Source organism: Lampetra fluviatilis, chromosome 23 (assembly GCF_964198595.1).
Source record: "Lampetra fluviatilis chromosome 23, kcLamFluv1.1, whole genome shotgun sequence".
Taxonomy (NCBI): Eukaryota; Metazoa; Chordata; class Hyperoartia; order Petromyzontiformes; family Petromyzontidae; genus Lampetra; species Lampetra fluviatilis.
The window spans coordinates 9,084,498-9,102,519 of record NC_136297.1 but is presented as its reverse complement, the minus strand read 5'-3'; the positions used below and the strand labels follow the sequence as shown (position 1 = coordinate 9,102,519).

General features: G+C 47.8%; 1 protein-coding gene across 4 annotated transcripts; it reads left to right on the top strand.

Annotated features, from left to right (window-relative positions):
* The first annotated feature begins 872 nt into the window (after nucleotides 1-872).
* On the top strand, nucleotides 873-17,221 carry LOC144940736 (transmembrane protein 180-like). Of its 4 annotated transcripts, XR_013639163.1 has the most exons (12): nucleotides 873-1,078; nucleotides 3,616-3,777; nucleotides 4,511-4,564; nucleotides 4,929-5,195; nucleotides 5,741-5,960; nucleotides 6,453-6,673; nucleotides 8,028-8,182; nucleotides 10,762-10,845; nucleotides 11,545-11,688; nucleotides 13,333-13,502; nucleotides 14,567-14,615; nucleotides 15,636-17,221. XR_013639163.1 is itself a non-coding variant. In XM_078867107.1 (11 exons), the coding sequence occupies exons 2-10, from the start codon at nucleotides 3,625-3,627 to the stop codon at nucleotides 13,472-13,474; spliced, it is 1,440 nt and encodes a 479-aa protein (XP_078723233.1). In that variant the 5' UTR covers nucleotides 873-1,078; nucleotides 3,616-3,624; the 3' UTR covers nucleotides 13,475-13,502; nucleotides 14,567-17,221. The 4 variants fall into 4 exon arrangements, 3 of the variants coding, with proteins under 3 accessions (XP_078723233.1, XP_078723234.1, XP_078723235.1); XM_078867107.1 differs by having other exon boundaries at nucleotides 14,567-17,221; XM_078867108.1 differs by lacking the exon at nucleotides 873-1,078 and adding an exon at nucleotides 1,896-1,911 and having other exon boundaries at nucleotides 14,567-17,221.
* Nucleotides 17,222-18,022: the final 801 nt, after the last annotated feature.

Genomic DNA, 18,022 nt, shown 5'->3' with positions numbered 1-18,022 from the left:
CTGTCCCTCGTGTCTATCCGCTCTACGGATTCAATTGGCACCTGTCCCTCGTGTCTATCCGCTCTACGGATTCAATTGGCACCTGTCCCTCGTGTCTATCCGCTCTACGGATTCAATTGTCACCTGTCCCTCGTGTCTATCCGCTCTACGGATTCAATTGGCACCTGTCCCTCGTGTCTATCCGCTCTACGGATTCAATTGTCACCTGTCCCTCGTGTCTATCCGCTCTACGGATTCAATTGGCACCTGTCCCTCGTGTCTATCCGCTCTACGGATTCAATTGTAACCTGTCCCTCGTGTCTATCCGCTTTACGGATTCAATTGTCACCTGTCCCTCGTGTCTACCCACTCTACGGATTCAATTGTCACCTGTCCCCCTCGTGTCTATCCGCTCTACGGATTCAATTGTCACCTGTCCCTCGTGTCTATCCGCTCTACGGATTCAATTGGCACCTGTCCTTCGTGTCTATCCGCTCTACGGATTCAATTGGCACCTGTCCCTCGTGTCTATCCGCTCTACGGATTCAATTGGCGCCTGTCCCTCGTGTCTATCCGCTCTACGGATTCAATTGTCACCTGTCCCTCGTGTCTATCCGCTCTACGGATTCAATTGGCGCCTGTCCCTCGTGTCTATCCGCTCTACGGATTCAATTGTCACCTGTCCCTCGTGTCTATCCGCTCTACGGATTCTATCGGCAGCTGTCCCTCACGTCTATCCGCTGTACGGTTTCTATCAGCAACTGTCCCTCGTGTCTATCCGCTGTACGGTTTCTATCGGCAACTGTCCCTCGTGCCTATCCGCTCTACGGATTCCATTGGCACCTCTCGCTTACCGGAAGCGGTGCCCCGCGCAGCCCGAGTTGCATTTCGTAGTGCGCATTGGCGCGAGAGGCGCCCCAAGCGCGCTTGCAAATACAAAGGCGGCGTTTTAACCCGCACCGGTTTCCAGCGAGCGAGCGAGCGGTGATTAGTTTGGGTTGTGGTGGTGGTTGTGGTGTTTTGGGTGGTGGTGGTTGTGGTGGTGGTGTTTGGGGTGGTGGTGGTGGTGGTCAGGGTGCAAGCGCTTGCGTTGGACCAGGTAAGCATTGCAGGCGATGTGAGGTTTGCTGCTTGTGGCGGAGTCCGCGTTTGGTTTTTGATGGCGAGTGGAGTGGTGGTGGTGGGGTGGTGATGTGGGGTGGTGATGTGGGGTGGTGATGTGGGGTGGTGATGTGGGGTGGTGATGTGGGGTGGTGATGTGGGGTGGTGATGTGGGGTGGTGATGTGGGGTGGTGATGTGGGGTGGTGATGTGGGGTGGTGATGTGGGGTGGTGATGTGGGGTGGTGATGTGGGGTGGTGATGTGGGGTGGTGATGTGGGGTGGTGATGTGGGGTGGTGATGTGGGGTGGTGATGTGGGGTGGTGATGTGGGGTGGTGATGTGGGGTGGTGATGTGGGGTGGTGATGTGGGGTGGTGATGTGGGGTGGTGATGTGGGGTGGTGATGTGGGGTGGTGATGTGGGGTGGTGATGTGGGGTGGTGATGTGGGGTGGTGATGTGGGGTGGTGATGTGGGGTGGTGATGTGGGGTGGTGATGTGGGGTGGTGATGTGGGGTGGTGATGTGGGGTGGTGATGTGGGGTGGTGATGTGGGGTGGTGATGTGGGGTGGTGATGTGGGGTGGTGATGTGGGGTGGTGATGTGGGGTGGTGATGTGGGGTGGTGATGTGGGGTGGTGATGTGGGGTGGTGATGTGGGGTGGTGATGTGGGGTGGTGATGTGGGGTGGTGATGGTGGTGTGATGGTGGTGGTGATGTGATGGTGGTGAGTGCCCTGCGTGACGGTGACACGAGATGGGCATCGCCGCTCACGGCCAACAGCGGCGACGAACGCTTGAAGCGGCCCAGGGGCCTTAAGTCGAGTGCCTCGCGCGGTGTGTAAACGATCAGCAGCGTGGGGAGACAAAGGCGGCCGTGTACGGTGTGTTATTAAGCACGCTGCGTGTAGCATTACAACGTAGACGAATACAAAGTTCACCGTAGCTCCCAGTCGCTTCCTCATATCGGGGAGGAGAAGAACGTTCCAGACGGACGCAGCGCAGTCTGGAAGCGATGCCGGTCGATGGCTGAGCCAAAAGCTGATGATGTTGCTGTTGTTGCTGCTGCTGTTGTTGTTGTTGCTGCGGTTGTTGCTGTTGTTGTTGCTGCTGTTGTTGCTACTGTTGTTGCTGTTGTTGCTGCTGTTGTTGCTGTTGTTACTGTTGTTGCTGCTGTTGTTGTTGTTGTTGCTGCTGTTGTTGTTATTGTTGTTGCTGCTGATGTTGTTGCTGCTATTGTTGCTGCAGTTGTTGCTGCTATTGTTGTTGCTGCTGCTGTCGCTGCGAGAATGGCCGAAGTTCGCGTGAGAAATGTAGCGAGGTTAGTTTTTTTTTGTCGTCGCATATTTGTAAGGCGTCTCAACACAGAATTGTATGTAAAGGCTCTCGTCGTTTAATTTGTTATGGAATCCTGGCAAAGGAATGGGCACAGAGAGAGAGTCTTCAGCTTGACCTGAGCTAACATTGTCCTCAATATCTTGTGAGCACTGTCCAGCTACACAGCAAGTTATCCATTTATCTTTGTAAGCCAAGGGCAGGCAGGATGTAGGTCCAGTTCTAGGGAGATCTATTTTGTCAGCTCCAAATTTATTAGTATGTGACAGGATGGATAATAATGTTTGCTATATACACAGGAAAGCCTTAATGATCCTTACGACTCAAAAAGGACATGCATTTGGTTTGCTTGACCAATTCCATTCGTCAGCTTAAAAAAGTCGAAAGTTATTTACAGTTGCCGTAAAACTGGACGTGTGCTTTTTGATAGTCTAACCCTGAGGCTTGCCTGCTGTAGGCAATCATGCACACGCAGATGGATCTGCTGCATCCCAAGCCATGTGAACATATTCTTAGGTTTTTTTCGGTAAAGTCACTTGGGTAAAACATTAAAATTAATAAAATAAAAATCACGACGTTTCGGAGGCAACACAAGCTTCCGTCTTCAGGTGGAACCGTCACAGCCACGACAGCTGTATCAAGTCGTGGCTGTGACGGTTCCACCTGAAGACGGAAGCTTGTGTTGCCTCCGAAACGTCGTGATTTTTATTTTATTTTACTTTTATTAATTTTAATGTTTTACCTACGTGACTTTACCGAAAAAACCTAAGAATATGAATCCTTGCAGTCACGAAAGCTTCAAATCTAGAACCATGTGAGCATGCCCACTCTATCCTTGCGCATGGCAATATGTTCAGAAGCTAAATGCCAATGTCAATCAAGGTCTGTTGGCCATGAGAGGGCTTCAGGAGAGAGCTCGTGTAGCTTTGCCCTACTGCACCTGGGTTGTAGGAGCGCAGATTCTGACCAAATCACTCGCAATGCACCCGATCTCGTTACGTTGGTGAGCTTCAGAGGACGGTGCAAAACTCACTGTACTGTTGTACGTATTTACTCACATGTCCGGTTTCCACTGCCTTCACAAATCCACACTGACCACTGTGGTGGTGACGTGGGTTGACCCAGAAGTATGTTGACAAAAGGGTCTCCTGTACTTGGTGATATGTAAAGTTTGGCCACGTGTGCTGTCCGGGTCTTTTTTTGCAGTGCACAGCCATGAAGGGCTTCTGCCAGCTCAACGGCAATGCCCTGGCGTACTCCATGACCACCGCCGGGGCCAGTATCATCAACAGCATCTTCAGCTTCTACTATGTCAAGCTGTTCCTCAGCCAGTACCACATCTCCGAGGTCGACTTTCACCGAGCACAGGTACTGCTTACATCAGCCGCACCGTAACAACTCTTGGAACCTCCGAGTTCAACCAGTCTACACAACAAAGGCTCATTCCTAACAGCGTGCTTCAGCCGCACCGAACCTCACAATAATAATATCCAGGGCCTACCTTGGCTCCTCCCACCCTCAACCAGTATATATACATGGACTGTTTTCTTGGAATTTCTCTTACTTGATACAGCTATCGTGCTGTGACAGTTCCACCTGAAGACGGAAGCTTGTGTTGCCTCCGAAACGTCGTGATTTTTATTTTATTTTTATATTACTTTTATTAATTTTAATTTTTTACCTACGTGACTTTACCGAAAAAAACCTAAGAATATGAATCCTTGCAGTCACGAAAGCTTCAAATCTAGAAACAGGTACTTCTGTCCCCCGGGCGTTAGCGAAAGCAAAACAATCGGTTAGGGGTGCACTTGGGAATTCCATTTCATAAATGTTTATTTTCTTAATCATACTCTTTGGTTCTTTCGGTAAAGTCACGTAGGTATAAAATTTAATAAATCACGACGTTTCGGGCGCAACACAAGCGTCCATCATCAGGTGGGAAAGCATGGTCTGCTGCTGAGGCAGACTGTTTCAGGAGGCAATGCGTGTAAGCATTGCGAAAGCAGCATTTTACACGTAAAATATTTCATTCTGGAGTTGTCATATTCCCATTTGTCCTGGTTTTTCAGCGTCCGCTGACTTTTGATTGGGTTCTTCGCAGGTTGTGTACATGGTGTGGAATGCAGTCAATGACCCGCTGTTCGGATATCTCCAGGTGAGGCCATTTATCATCCTTTTCGTAATGTTTGTTGCATTCGTCAAACCGATATTATTATTATCCTGCTGGAATTTGGCCAAATTAATCGCAGAGCCAAATTTGATGTGATTCATGTTTTGTTCCGCCATTGGTGACCGTGCTGAGACAATGAATTCACTACACTTCAGAACCTGGTTTAAGCAAAGTCGACTGCTTGGATGCCCAGGATCTCGGCGGCACCAGCTCAGCGATCTGACCTCTAAACCTCCTGGCCACCTCCACGTTTTTGTCACTAACGCCTGACGAGGTGCACACCACGGAGAGAGCGGGCGCGTCTTCACGCTCACGACCCTCATTTATCTCCCTCGACGGTGCCGAGCAGGACACGGGCAGCTGGGCATGCTGCCGTAGCCGGCGCTTGGCCATTGCGTACGGCGCCACGCTCTACGCCGTCGCCTTCCTCTTGCCCTGGTTCCCGTGGCGGAGCGGGGGCTATGGGCCGGGCGATCCGCTGGCAGGAGTGCACCTGCTGGTGGCACTGTGTGCCTTCGACGGCGCGCTCACGTTCGTGCTGCTGGCGCAGTGCGCGCTCTTTGCCGAGATTTCCGGCCGGCACAGCGACCGCCTCACGCTGCTCAAGTACAGCCAGGTGCGACGCAGACAGATGCGCCAACACCTCCGATTAGCACGGTTGGCTTATGCGTGATGCGAAAGAAGGTCGGCGTATGTACATGCATACGGCAGATGCGCCGACGCAGGCAGACATTCGCACACAGGCCGACGGGAAGCTTCCCAGCAGGCAACGTTCCTATGGTAGGCTGACAGTGAATATATTTTTTGTAAAATACATTGGAATATGTCTAAACATTTTGAAAGATTGTGATCCTCACATTTGCTTTTGTCGACAGAAATGGCAGTTTAATTTCCACAGCTGTCTTGTCCCTACGCCCGTCGCCATCTTATCCCACTTGCAGAGCATTATTAAAATGCAGCATCTACCATAAACCAGAGGCGTAGTACCACATTTTCAGTGGCACAGCACAAATCCCACGTTAAAACATTTTTACATTTTTTTTTTTATATTCAGGTCTTCGATGCAAAAAAGGTTAATGAAGCTTTCGGTCCTTTGGTACATTGAATTTAAGCGAGTATAAAAGTAACCGTGCTCTTCGATGGCCTTCCGTGTCTGGGCAGGTGGCCTCATTCCTGGGCTCGGGCTCGGTGCTGTTGTGTGGCCTCATCACGAACAACATGACCGTGTTTTCCACCATGCAGTGGTATTGCGTGTTGGCGGCCTGCATCGCGTGGCTCTGCATGCGCTACACCGGCATCCATGTGGTGTCTGCCACTGATAAGCTTTCCAGCCACGCCACCGCCAGCAACCCAGAACCCCAAGACACTCCACTTCTTAAAGGTGCCGTGCCTAGCTTCTGCTGGGTCTTGTATGCAAACGAGCCGAGTTGGGGTTTTGAGCCTGGTGTTTTCTAGAGCTGTTTATCTAGAACATTTGGCTAAACCAAATATTAACCAGGGAATTAGACCCGTGAGCCTTTTATTGAAGAGAGCTTTGAACCCTTCGTGTGTGTATATCGACAAAGCGCTGGCTAAACATGGCCTATTGTATAGCAACGGTGCTCCCTCGTATTTCATGAGCCCAGGGGTGGGAGTATTCCCTTCTACAAACAGCAGACGAGGATTAAAATCTTAATTTGCTCTCATCGTCAGCCATGACGAAAGCCTCCCCTAGCCTCCACCACATCTCACGATCAGCACCCAGTACCTGCCCATTAAGCGAAGGATATCCAATCGGCAACACGTTCGCAGGGCGCGGAACTCTCTGCGTCTATGAACTGCAGCTCTGTCCATTCACGCAAAGCATCTGCACTGCATCCCCTGCTGCGTGCAGACGGCAAAGCCCTGCCCCAGGCGTCGGCCGTCTCGCTGTCGCTGCAGATCATGCGGCAGCGAGACTTCCTTCTGTTCGTCGCCATGAACTTCCTGCAAGTCCTGCACGTCACCTTCTCCAGCAGCTTCACGCTCATATTTGCCGAGCAGCTGCTGCCCGCCGCTACGATGCCCACGCGAGCACAGAGCGTGCTCTACGGAGCGGGCTTCATGTGTCCGCAGGTGAGGGAGGGGGGCCCGTTGAGATGCCCTGTGTATGTGTGTTGGTGAATGAACTAATATCCTTGTTGTGATAACTTTTTTATTTGCTTGTGCTTTTTGTTTTTGTGCCATTTGCTGCTGTGTATTTACACGTGAAACCCCACTTGGTTGAGCTATAATTTGTGGCCAGGTCGCTTCGAACAAATAGGTTAATACCTTTAAATTTCGATTTCAAGCTTTCGTGGCTGCAGGGATTCTTATTCTTGGTTCTTTCGGTAAAGTCACATAGTAGGGAAATAATAAAATAATGAAAATTAAAGAATACAATTCTCACGATGTTTCGATTGCAACACAAGCAATCATTAGGTGTGAAAACCACAGCAAGAATTTTTTTTTAAACGCCACTTTTTTTCAAATTTTCTTGCTGTGGTTTTCAAATGATTGCTTGTGTTGCAATCGAAACGTCGTGAGAATTTTATTGTTTAATTTATTTTATTTTATTATTTCCCTTTTATGTGACTTTACCGAAATAACCAAGAATAGGTTAATACCTCATTAGTATTTGCCTGCTATGATGGGCATGGGTCAGTTTAATTGATTTGTTTACCTTTGTTATACTTTGCATGACTATCGTGGTTTTGTATTGTTTGTTGTAACGTTCTAACCCGCCCCTACGAGACATCTGTGAAAACGAGCCTTGTAGCTCATTAGATTTCTCCAGGAACAATAAATATTCTAATTCTAGATTTGAAGTTTTCGTGACTGCAAGGATCCATACTCTTTGGTTCTTTCGGTAAAGTGACGTAGATGAAAAAGAAAAATAATAATAAAAATAATAAAATGAAAATAACTCAATCAAATCACGACTTTTCAGAGACAACACAAGCTTCCGTCATCAGGTGGCTGTTCCACCTTTTTTTTTTTTTCATCTACGTGACTTTACCAAAAGAACCAAAGATAAATATTCTAATTATTAATTGGTAGTAGGCTTTGCTTGGTACTGGCTGTAAATGAGATTTGGTCCTTATATATAATGAATGTACAGCATTGTGGAATCTTATTAGCATCAATGACGCTATATAAAATGAAAGTATTATTATTATTAGGGCTGAGTTGTGGTTTTTTTTATTTGTGTACATGTGGGTCTCATCCGCCTATTCATTCTCATCTCCACGGGGCATTCATCCAATCCCTCTTCATCCACCTATACGCTGACTCATGCGTGGACGCACTCACCCCATTCACCCAATTTCACACGCTCAAACATTGCGACCACCAAACTGGGAGCACTCAAACGTGTGCAGACACCAACTGTGACCCTCCGATTCGCTCGCCCCGAGTACTCGCTCTCCACCGCCCGTGTCTGTGCCCACAGATCCTGGTGCTGTGCAGCCAAGGCTTGCTGCAGCGCGTCGGATACTACCGCTTGCTGCTTCTCGCCTTCGTCCTTCAGCTGTGTCTCGCCACGATCACCTTCGTGGCTGGCTCGTCCTGCTACGTGTCGCTCACCGCCTTCCTGCTGCTCGACATGTGAGCATAAACTGGGAAGCAAATGTTTTTATTGTACCAGGTAAGGCCCACGAAGCTCTGTGTAGCTCTTTTTCAGAAGCGACCTCGCCACAAATTATAGCTTCACCGAAGTGGCTTATCGCGTGGAAATGTAGCGCGGCGAAATAATCTAAACTCGTGTTTCTAAATGTGGAAGGAAAAACCGGCGGTTGCACGTTCTCCACAGGGAGTTTGCACGTTCTCCACAGGGAGAACGTGCAAACTCCAAACATACACGAGACTCAATTATCCGTGCTGATGACGGGGAGGATGGCTGCGGATAATTCAAAATCACGGATTATCCAAAAATACAAATTTTCCGCTAATCTCTATACCAAAAACCACTAATATGTTGTATAAATGATGTTTAAGTTAAGAAAAGGTAGTTTGTTAACGAATACTGACGATCAACCGATCGATGCGCGTGCTCAGTGATAACACTTTCCTGCTCCCGCGCAGAAGACTGAGTGGACCGCAGCAGAGCCACACCGATCAACATCAATCAAACTCCACCCACTGTTGTAAAGCGTTGCAACTTCTGTACTGTAGAGGCGATCACGTGGATTTTGGATTAACTGGAGCACATATTTGTTCGGTTTAAGCACGTGACTTGTAATAGACATTTCCAAGAGATTATTAATTTGGGCTTCAGGGAAAATCCACGAGTCATTAATTTACGTCAAAATCTCAGGTGCGCAGTTAATCCACAAATCGGATAAACCGCACAGGGATAATCGAGAGTCTAGTGTGTACAGGCGTTAGGGTCAGGATCGAGCCCGCGACCTGCATACCAGGTGAGGAATAGTAGTAGGTTTTTACCCTTTTAAACTGGTACAAAACTGACACCTTTATTCAAGGCATCATGTTTGCAATAACCACAACACAAGTAGTCAATAAAGCAAACAAAAAGAAGCAACTCTGATAATGATAATAATATGTACTGTCCTTGAAGTTGATTGGTCCACACCCGAGACGGCTTTCTTTAGAGCCTAGTCCCCATTGGTGTTGGACCAGATGACACCAGAAGGCGTACAACTCAAACACAGTGCAATATCAGAGTATTGAGAGCTCGGGGTAAGCATTTACACTATGAGATCTCTTTTACCAGTGGCAAAATATAGTAGTGAGGGAGTTAACATCTCAACCATCGCGGTTCCCTAGCATGCCACTGCTGGGCTTAGTGGTGAATGCATCCCGTGATGCGTGACCTCTCCATGCTATGCCGCATTCTTGTACAGGGAAATTGAGTTTTCAGGTCCGTACGGCGTACAGCCGTTTCAATGCAAGCAAGCAAAACAACTTTTTTGTCTATTTGTGTTTCTCCCTTGCGATGGGATTTTGTAGGATGAACGTTGAGATGTATAGGTCGGAATTGGTCTGTAATAAGATGGGCACTGATAAGGGTTTGACAGGTATCCCATGCTGCCAGTCAAACGTGCGGGTCACGGTTTGGCAGGCGTGGGTCTTCCTTGGCGAGAGGAGCCCAGGTGAAATCCCATCCGTGCCCCGTAGGGTTCTGTCAGCCATGATCAAACTGCGCCATCTCCTGGGCAAATAGAAGAAACAGTGACGTGTCTACTGTCGGCTTGTAATGGGAGGTTTATCTAAGGGGCCGTCCATAAATGACGTCACGCACCTAGGGGGGGGGGGGTCAGACATTTGTGACGATGGGGGGGGGTTAAGAAATGTGACGTCACATCAAAATGCGCAACTTTAAATAAATATAGACAACACGTTCTACTTAATTAAATAGACTTTTTAATAAATGTTTTCTCCTACAACATCAGAGTGCAGCGCCACATTAAATACGTACTACAATGACAATAGTTTAAAGCGATTTGAAGCATTTCTTTTTTGTGGGGGGGGGGCAGAGCTTTGTGACGTCATATTTGAGGGGGGGTCTGACTTTTTGTGACGAGGGGGGGGGTCAAAAATCGTCCAAAAATCGCGTGACGTCATTTATGGACGGCCCCTAATTTCTTTAAACAAACGCCAATCACCTTGCCGGTGTGTTTTCTGCGTTGTGCCACGTGCCAAACAACACGTGGCACAACGCAGCTGGTAGCTTCATCAGTTCCAGGAACTGATGAAGCACACAGGTCGCTATACCACCAACAGCAAGAGTGAAATGGTAATTCTGCGTTGAATCTTGATTTTCAGTTGCAAGCTGTATTTTGTTGCTTTAAATTAATGTACGTGACAGCTACTTCATCCCTTCCCAACCCTGAACGGTGTTAATTGTGCTGTGTACTACTAACTACTACTATTATTATTTTACCAGGTTAGGCCCACTGAGCTATATAGATATTTTTCAGAAGCAATGATAGCTCGACGAAGTGGCTTATCCCGTGGAAATTTATAGCCTCCAAATACTTGAAACACATGTTTATGTGGAGGGGAACACCGGAGGACCTGGAGAAAAACCCACGTGGCCACGGGGAGAACATGCGCACTCTAAAGATATACAGGCGTCAGGGTCGGGATCGAACCCACGACCTCGTGTAAACTAGGCAAGGCAGTTAACATCTCACCACCGTGGCGCTCCGTGTGTTTCATTGCAGGGTCCTGCCCCAGGCTGTGTTCAGCCTCTTCAACCTCCCTTTGTCTGATATCATCGACGCGGACGCCCGGACCCACCGACGCAGGTGCGTGGACTCAGCGAGGGCGCAACAGGGGCGACAGGGTGGCGGCCCAGTGGTAACGCTCATCGTGCCTCGCAGCAAGAAGGGCCTGGGTTCAATTCCCAACTCTCGAGTACCTTTCTGCGTGGAGTTTGTAGTTTCACCCCACTGTTCTGCATGGATTTCCTCCGGGATATCCCAATTTCCTCCCACGTACAATCGAACGAGTTTTGACCAATATCCCAATTCTGATAAAAAAAATTCCTGCAATTTAGTCATTTGGGATTACACGTAGCAACATTGCCCCCGACTAACAAAGCTTGGCGGAACTCTCCTGAAACAAGCAACATAATAATAAACAACTTTGTGCCCATTTTTCATGAGCCGTGTAAAACAATATAATTTTATTCATGTTAGCATCGACTCACCGTGTTGTTTTAGTTTAGATTCTTTTCCGCTTCATATTTGTAAAGCTAATGATGTTTATAAATATTCAGCTCAAGTTGTATTTTCCAAATTGCGCTCAAGGACGTTTTTGCGTGTGGTTCACCAACTGCCTCTAGTTCGAGAGGGGCCTTTGTGTGTGTGTGTGCACAAAGGCGGTCGGGCGTGGTGCTGGCCACCCACCCCTTCGCATGCCATGCTGCCCTTCGCGAACAGCACTTGCCCCAACAGTCTCTAAAGGCTATACTGGGGGTTCTTTGTCTTTGTATGCATGTGCAGCTCTCCACTCTCATCTATGGTGTTTGGGCTCAACGCACTGTTCACCAAGCCAGCACAGTCGCTAGCGCCCATGCTGGTGGTCAGGATCCTGAACCAGCATGGCTACCAGACCCTGGGAGACATGGCTGGCACAACAGACACCAGGTGGGTTACGGTCACGTGTAAGTAGAGCTGGGACAACGATTCGTCGATTTTTTGTTGTTGTAGAATAATGGACAAAAATTTGTGGTCGACCGACGTTTTGAGCGGTTTAATTTTCGGGGGTCCCTTTAAAAGTTCGAGGCTGTCTACATCCTGCTTCGCAAAGTCGGGAAATCTCCTGCGCAAGCCACGCTACCGATGACATCGCCAAGGCCTGCCCATCGCTGCCCACCCATCTCTTTCTGTCCAGCGGTAAAAATTGGAAGAGGGGGTGACACTTCTGCCCCCTCCCCAAACTATTGTCATGGTGTCCATACAGGCGAGTAATCAGAATAAGTAATAATTTGCTTAAGTAATCGTATTTGCGCGTCTCTCTTAATATGCTCGAGGCACTCGTGTGCATGCAGGTTCACGTCTTGATTGTCAGCAACATCAGAGAGTATTGAGCGAGATTTGAAGTTTTCGTGACTGCAAGGATTCATACTCTTTGGTTTGTTCGGTAAAGTCATGTAGGTAAAACATTTAAATAAATTAAATCACGACGTTTCGGGCGCAACACAAGCGTCCTTCTTCAGGTGGGGACAACTTAGCGAAAGCACACACGTCGTGATTTAATTTATTTTAATTTTTTACCTACGTGACTTTACCGAAAAAACCAAAAAGTATGTATTGAGCGAGTTTCGGCCAATGAAGTGTCTCGCTTTAATTGCTCATCCTCTAAGGTTCGATAATAAAACGGCATTCACCAGTGCACGTGAACAATGCCACCTCGTGTGATATTTATAAAGTTGTGAATTTACTCAAGTGGTCAGGCGGGAAGGACATCCTAATTAATCGCCTTTGATTGACAGAGATACGACTGCAGGTTGTTCACATTGTGGTTGAAACCCTGTCCGCCAGAATGCAGATTTAGGCCTTCTATTAAAATCCTATCAAACTCAAGCCAATAGGAGGTCACTCCTTCTCTACCACTGTCCCCTGTATTCTGGGAGGATAGCATCGAGATAATTTTTTATTGAAAGTGTATGTAGTTGCCCGGTGTTAAAGCATAGCACCGACCCTAGCATTGAACGCTCAACCGAGTTTGTCATTGACTGGTACCTTTGCCATTCCGTGTTCAGTGCCGTAGCATGGCAAGGGCGGGGTGAGCGTGCAAGGTGGACGGGCAGGGCGGCCGGCCCCAGGTGCCTCTCCCAAGAGGGGCGCCACCAAAATGGGTCGCTGAATTGTTGGAACACGAAGTAAACAGTGGCGGCTGGTCACTACGCTTTTTTTTCCCGAGGGTGGAGTCGGTGCCGCAGCAGCAGAAGGAGAGGGTTGGGGGGGGGCAGTGTGAGGATATCACCTTGCCCCAGGCACCAGAGTGTACAGCTACAGCTCTTGTCAATGTTGAGACGATCGGTCCAAGATTTGTAATGTGCCATGTTCAGCAAAAAATCTGAGACAAAAGCGCGGATGGCACACAGAAAAAGAAAAAAAAATGCTTGCTTTTTCGGGCCACGGATTGTGATGCTGAGAGCAACAGACTGTAGTACTGATCTTTGTGCCAAGTCTAACACTGACCTGGGTTCACATTGTGTGCTTGTTTCTGTATGGCCGTGTGCGACGTGTGTCTGTGTGTTCCTGCTCGACTCCGCATCCCCCCAGCTCGCAGGCTGGGCTGCACCAAGCCATGTTCAGCCTGCTGTGCATTGTCCCGGCCACCATCTCCCTGCTGCAACTGTGCATATGGGCACCATTCTCAATCCGCAGCAGCCACAATGCCATCCCACGGCACGCCGACCTGTAGACAGAACCCAGACCAGCTGTGATAAGAGGTATCATTTTTTTATTTCATGGCATGTGTCGTCTTGGTGTAATGGTGCACACGCTGGACTTGCAATCCAGAGGTCAACACTTGGATCTTCTGGCACGGCGGTTAAAACAATGGTAGCATAAATGGGTACACCGCAGTCGATTTGGCAGGTCGTTTGTGGTGGGGTAATCTTCGTGCTTCCACCTCTCTTCCGAGATGCCCAGCCAGCTTGGAAGAGAACGCCCAAATACCTTGGGAGAGGGACTCTTTAAAGATCCCTCAAGTGGAGGCCCTTCCGCCAACAGTGGTGTGAGCAAGCAGTTGCAGGGCTGCGCCTTCACCTTGTTTAGTATTCATCACACCTTGGCACTTAACCAGTGGAGGTTAAATTGTACATGCGTACACACACACACACACATCTGTTGTTTTTAAACCCTGTTTTACCATCAGGGGTTGACTTTAGACCAGTGGTTATTAACCTTGACTGCAGCCCTTTTGGTTCTCAGAAAGGACATCTCGCACCCCAGGATAAGAATCACTCATTTCGACTATCGTCGCCTTTCTTAGGGGTCAGTAAAACTCGTTTTGCACGGTGAGGTGGCTGTACCATTTAGTGCATAGCCAAAGTTGTGTTAGAGGCGTGCAATGGAATTGAAACCGCCAGATCAGGAGCAACAGTGGAGATTAGATTCAGTGCCTAAACAAGTTAGGAAGAATCGTCAATACACTTGGATTATGTAATGTTTTCCAACACGTGCTTGTCTTTGGAAGTATTTCATTAGTACGAAAGCCAACGGGCAGTTGCATAATTGTAAATAATCATTTTTGCTCTTATTTGGGTCTCCCAATTTTTTGGCCGATCGTTCACCGGTCTGGCTGGTTTTCTGTATGGCAAGTCCCAAATAGCAACGCAACTTTTTTTTATGGGATCGTCTTTACGAGAGTTATCATTCCGCCCCCCCCCCCCACCTCATGAGAGACATACTGACGGACAAAGCTGATGCATAAATACTTTTGATCTCAATTCGAAAGCGTTGATAAGTGTCAATATTTTTTTTACCGTTTTTGTATTTGTGCTCCCAACAGGTCATGGCGACCCTCGCATCTCCTCGGCATGGCAAAGGAGGGCGAGGAAGTGAGTGGGGGGAGTGGGGGGAGTGGGTGAGGGCCGTGAGGAGTGCATGACACGAGCGAGATACAGGGGATGAGATTGAAATCTCCGCCACTTAACTTCCGAAGCCGTGCGTGCAAGCCTCGTCAAAGTTTCTTCTTTTTTGAGCTTTGAAGTTTCAAATGTCACAGTTGGCACTTGCCCATATCCAGGGCCAATATGGGGAAAAGGTCGGCCGTGTGAATAGGTCTGCTTCAACCAAAAAGAGGGTATGTTTTAAAATAAGTTCACCTTAAATTTTGATTTAAAGCTTTCGTGACTGCAGGGATTCATCTTCTTGGTTCTTCCCTTCTACGTGACTTTACCGAAAGAACCAAGAAGAAGTTCACCTTAATTTAATTTTAAGTCTGGTTTGTGAGGTCAGGCTGCTTGCTGAGCATTTATTCGCTCAAGCGTCTTAAACGGGGCATCTCCAGGAGTTGAATTCAACTGCTCAAGATTGCAACGCATGGCACAAAAAAAAAAATGCGAGTGACGAAAACCCCAAGTGGGTTAACAAGCGGATTACAAAATCTCACGCTTTAAATTCACCGCGATTATTCTTCCACGCCCCCCCTCAGCATTTTAAGGACTTAATTTCCGAGAATATTCCGATACCGTCTCTTTTTCGTACGGTCATTTACAGCAGCTGCAAATTAATGACCAATCTGCGAACGAAGCGGTTGTCTTTTGAGTCATTAGCGAATCAATTGTTTGTACACGGTCATTCGTGCCGAACGGTAGCACACGTTTAATGCTTAAGTGTATCATGTCATGGGACCTTTTTTTGGCAGTATCAAAGTATGAAAAATAATAGGTTTTACCTTTTCAGGCAATAAAACAGGCGTTCAGATGGTCAAACAAATGATACCTTTTACAAGGAATTAAGTGTGCATTAGACACACGTAACGTGTGAACATGCAAACGTGCTCTGATACCTTGTCTTTGAAACTGATTGGTCTACACCAGACAGCCTTCTTTATGGCCTCGTCTCACCTGTGTTAGACCAGAGAACGCCAAAAGGCGACCGGGACAAAGACAAGCTCGGGGAGAGTGGCGATTTCATGTGACCTTAAGCATGTCGGTCAAGTATGGACTTCTACATTGAGGTAGGAGCCTCGTTCTTCTCGTTGTTCGTGGAAGATGAGAATAGGCGCACGTCCTCGCATGCGCTTGTGCACGCGAGTGCATTTGCACAACAAATTGACCCCCCCCCCCCCCACATTACAAAATGTCCATCTATTGCCTTGAATTTGGGACCAGCATGCGTTCATCGGTAACGTTCAAGCAATGTACAATAGGTTCAAGTAAAGTATACTAGATTCACATTCTCACATCAAAATGTTTCATCTTAAAATCTATAAAACGCCAATACAGGGACGACTCTACTTCCGAACGAGTTAGGTTCCAGAGGTCTGTAAATCGATTTGTACGTAAGTCCACAACTTTACTCCTGCGATTCCAAACATGGTGTACGGCATGTACACTAAAAGTTGTATAATCTCCTGTAGATGGCACTGGTTCATGTTCTGCAGATGTCGGTGCCACCAGCACCATCTTTTACCCGGTGGTTGAGCTAACAACTCTCAGTCCAAACAGGCAACTGGACATACGGGCAGGTTTTTTTGTACGAGTTTTTTAAGTCGACTGTAAGTAGAGCAGAGGTCGCAACTGGGTACCGGATACCCGTACCCTACCCGATACCCGGCTACCCGTACCCGGCCGGGGACGGGTAGGGGTACCCGTTTGCGACCCTGGTGCGGCCGGGTACGGGTAGGCCGTGAGTCACTGGTAACCGTTTGTCACTCATTTCGGGTAGGGAACGGGTATCTATTTGCGACCCTGGTGCGGCCCGGTACGGGTAAGGAATCAAAACCCGTTTGCGACCTGTGAAGTAGAGGAGTCCCTGCAGTTCCTTCCATACGATGTAAACAAAGCATATTCACTCCTGCACCAACAGGTGTCTTGGCTAGACAAGCAACATTTGTACAGTAAAGGTCTCAACAAATGTTCTCTCTTACCGTAAAGGTATTCTTAAGGTACATCATTGCCAATAGACTCGGAAAACAAAACACTGATTACGTGCCATAAAAACACATTCCTGCGGAGGGAGCTGGTAGGAACGTTGGGTTGCTCGGTCAATGGCCTGGCGTATTCCGCAAATATGGCCGACTGAGGGCGGGCACAAGCCGGCGTGAGTAGGTTAAACGTTGAGTTTTATAAGGGCACCACAGGGTGACCAGCCCCTCCCCACCCAGCCCAACCCCCACCCAGCCCCTCCCATTTTTGGATGCATGGTGGATGGACGGACACAATAATCCCGTGGGCTGGTGTAACCAGGTTCCTACCAGTATAATCAAAAATTATTGAACTTGCCTGCCAGGTTGCTGTTTTATTACTAGGGAATTCATATTGGTGTCTCATGTAGCCCAATGGTGGGATTTTACTTGTTTTAAGTGCCTTTACACTTACAGATGTGCTCATGTTTGTATATTTTTGGATGTTACATTTGAATATTACACTAATCATGTATATACAAACTGTGCAATTGCAGTAAATGGTACAAATTTTTTTTGATATGCACTTTGAAAAAATAAAATAAACATGGCTTAAGTCTTTTTTTTATGCGGCCTCTTTCTTAAAGGTCCTTGCACCCTTAGGCATCCTTGCTTGAGATGGTTGACACATGGTAGTGCACATGCCCGGGCTCCATAAACCAAGGCGACCACTGCAAAGGAGACACCTATCAAGGAGCTCGTCGATTGGCGGAAACTGCTGGTGTCAAGATCAGCTTCTTGTAGAGGTGACGGGCGGGCGAACAATACTGGCTTTCCATGGGCAGGCATTCACTGCGACGGCGTGTTGCAGAGATAAGCAAGCCAATTTGTAAGCGAAACATGTTAAGATTATCCTTAAGCCATTCAACAGCATCGTTTATAAGTTGATTAGTTATGGTGCCATGGTTCAGGGGGTATCGATGACAAGTTGACCGTGCGTTGTAGTGAATGTAAGTTGCCACCCATAGCCATTCGTGTTGGGTATTCTCCCCAAAATGCCACCAGGCTATACAGAGAAGACTTCTTTGTACCCATGAGAGAGGCTGCCACCCAGGCACGCCAATCCCTCCGAGCCTAACACGCGTTTATTTTCAATATACCAACACTTGAGCCCTGGCAATGATGCTGTAATATGCAGGACACCCACATTATACAAAAAAGATTAAAAGCAAAATTTGCATGACACACCAATAATAACGGTACTTGAAATTAAGTTCCTATAAAACAATCACTTGAGTAATGTTTTTAAAGTATTACGCTTGTTTCCTGGTCACTCAAAGTTTCAACGTAAGCCAAGTGAAATGGGGAAAACTCGTACTTCTGTGTTTTATGAAT

What these genes read in the sequence shown, in the direction of transcription:
- LOC144940736 (XM_078867107.1), top strand. Translation starts at nt 3,625, where the DNA reads ATGAAGGGCTTCTGCCAGCTCAACGGCAATGCCCTGGCGTACTCCATG. An exon ending in AGACACTCCACTTCTTAAAG is followed by an intron (nt 5,961 to 6,452) that starts GTGCCGTGCCTA and finishes TGCTGCGTGCAG; the next exon opens with ACGGCAAAGCCCTGCCCCAG. An exon ending in GCCTTCCTGCTGCTCGACAT is followed by an intron (nt 8,183 to 10,761) that starts GTGAGCATAAAC and finishes GTTTCATTGCAG; the next exon opens with GGTCCTGCCCCAGGCTGTGT.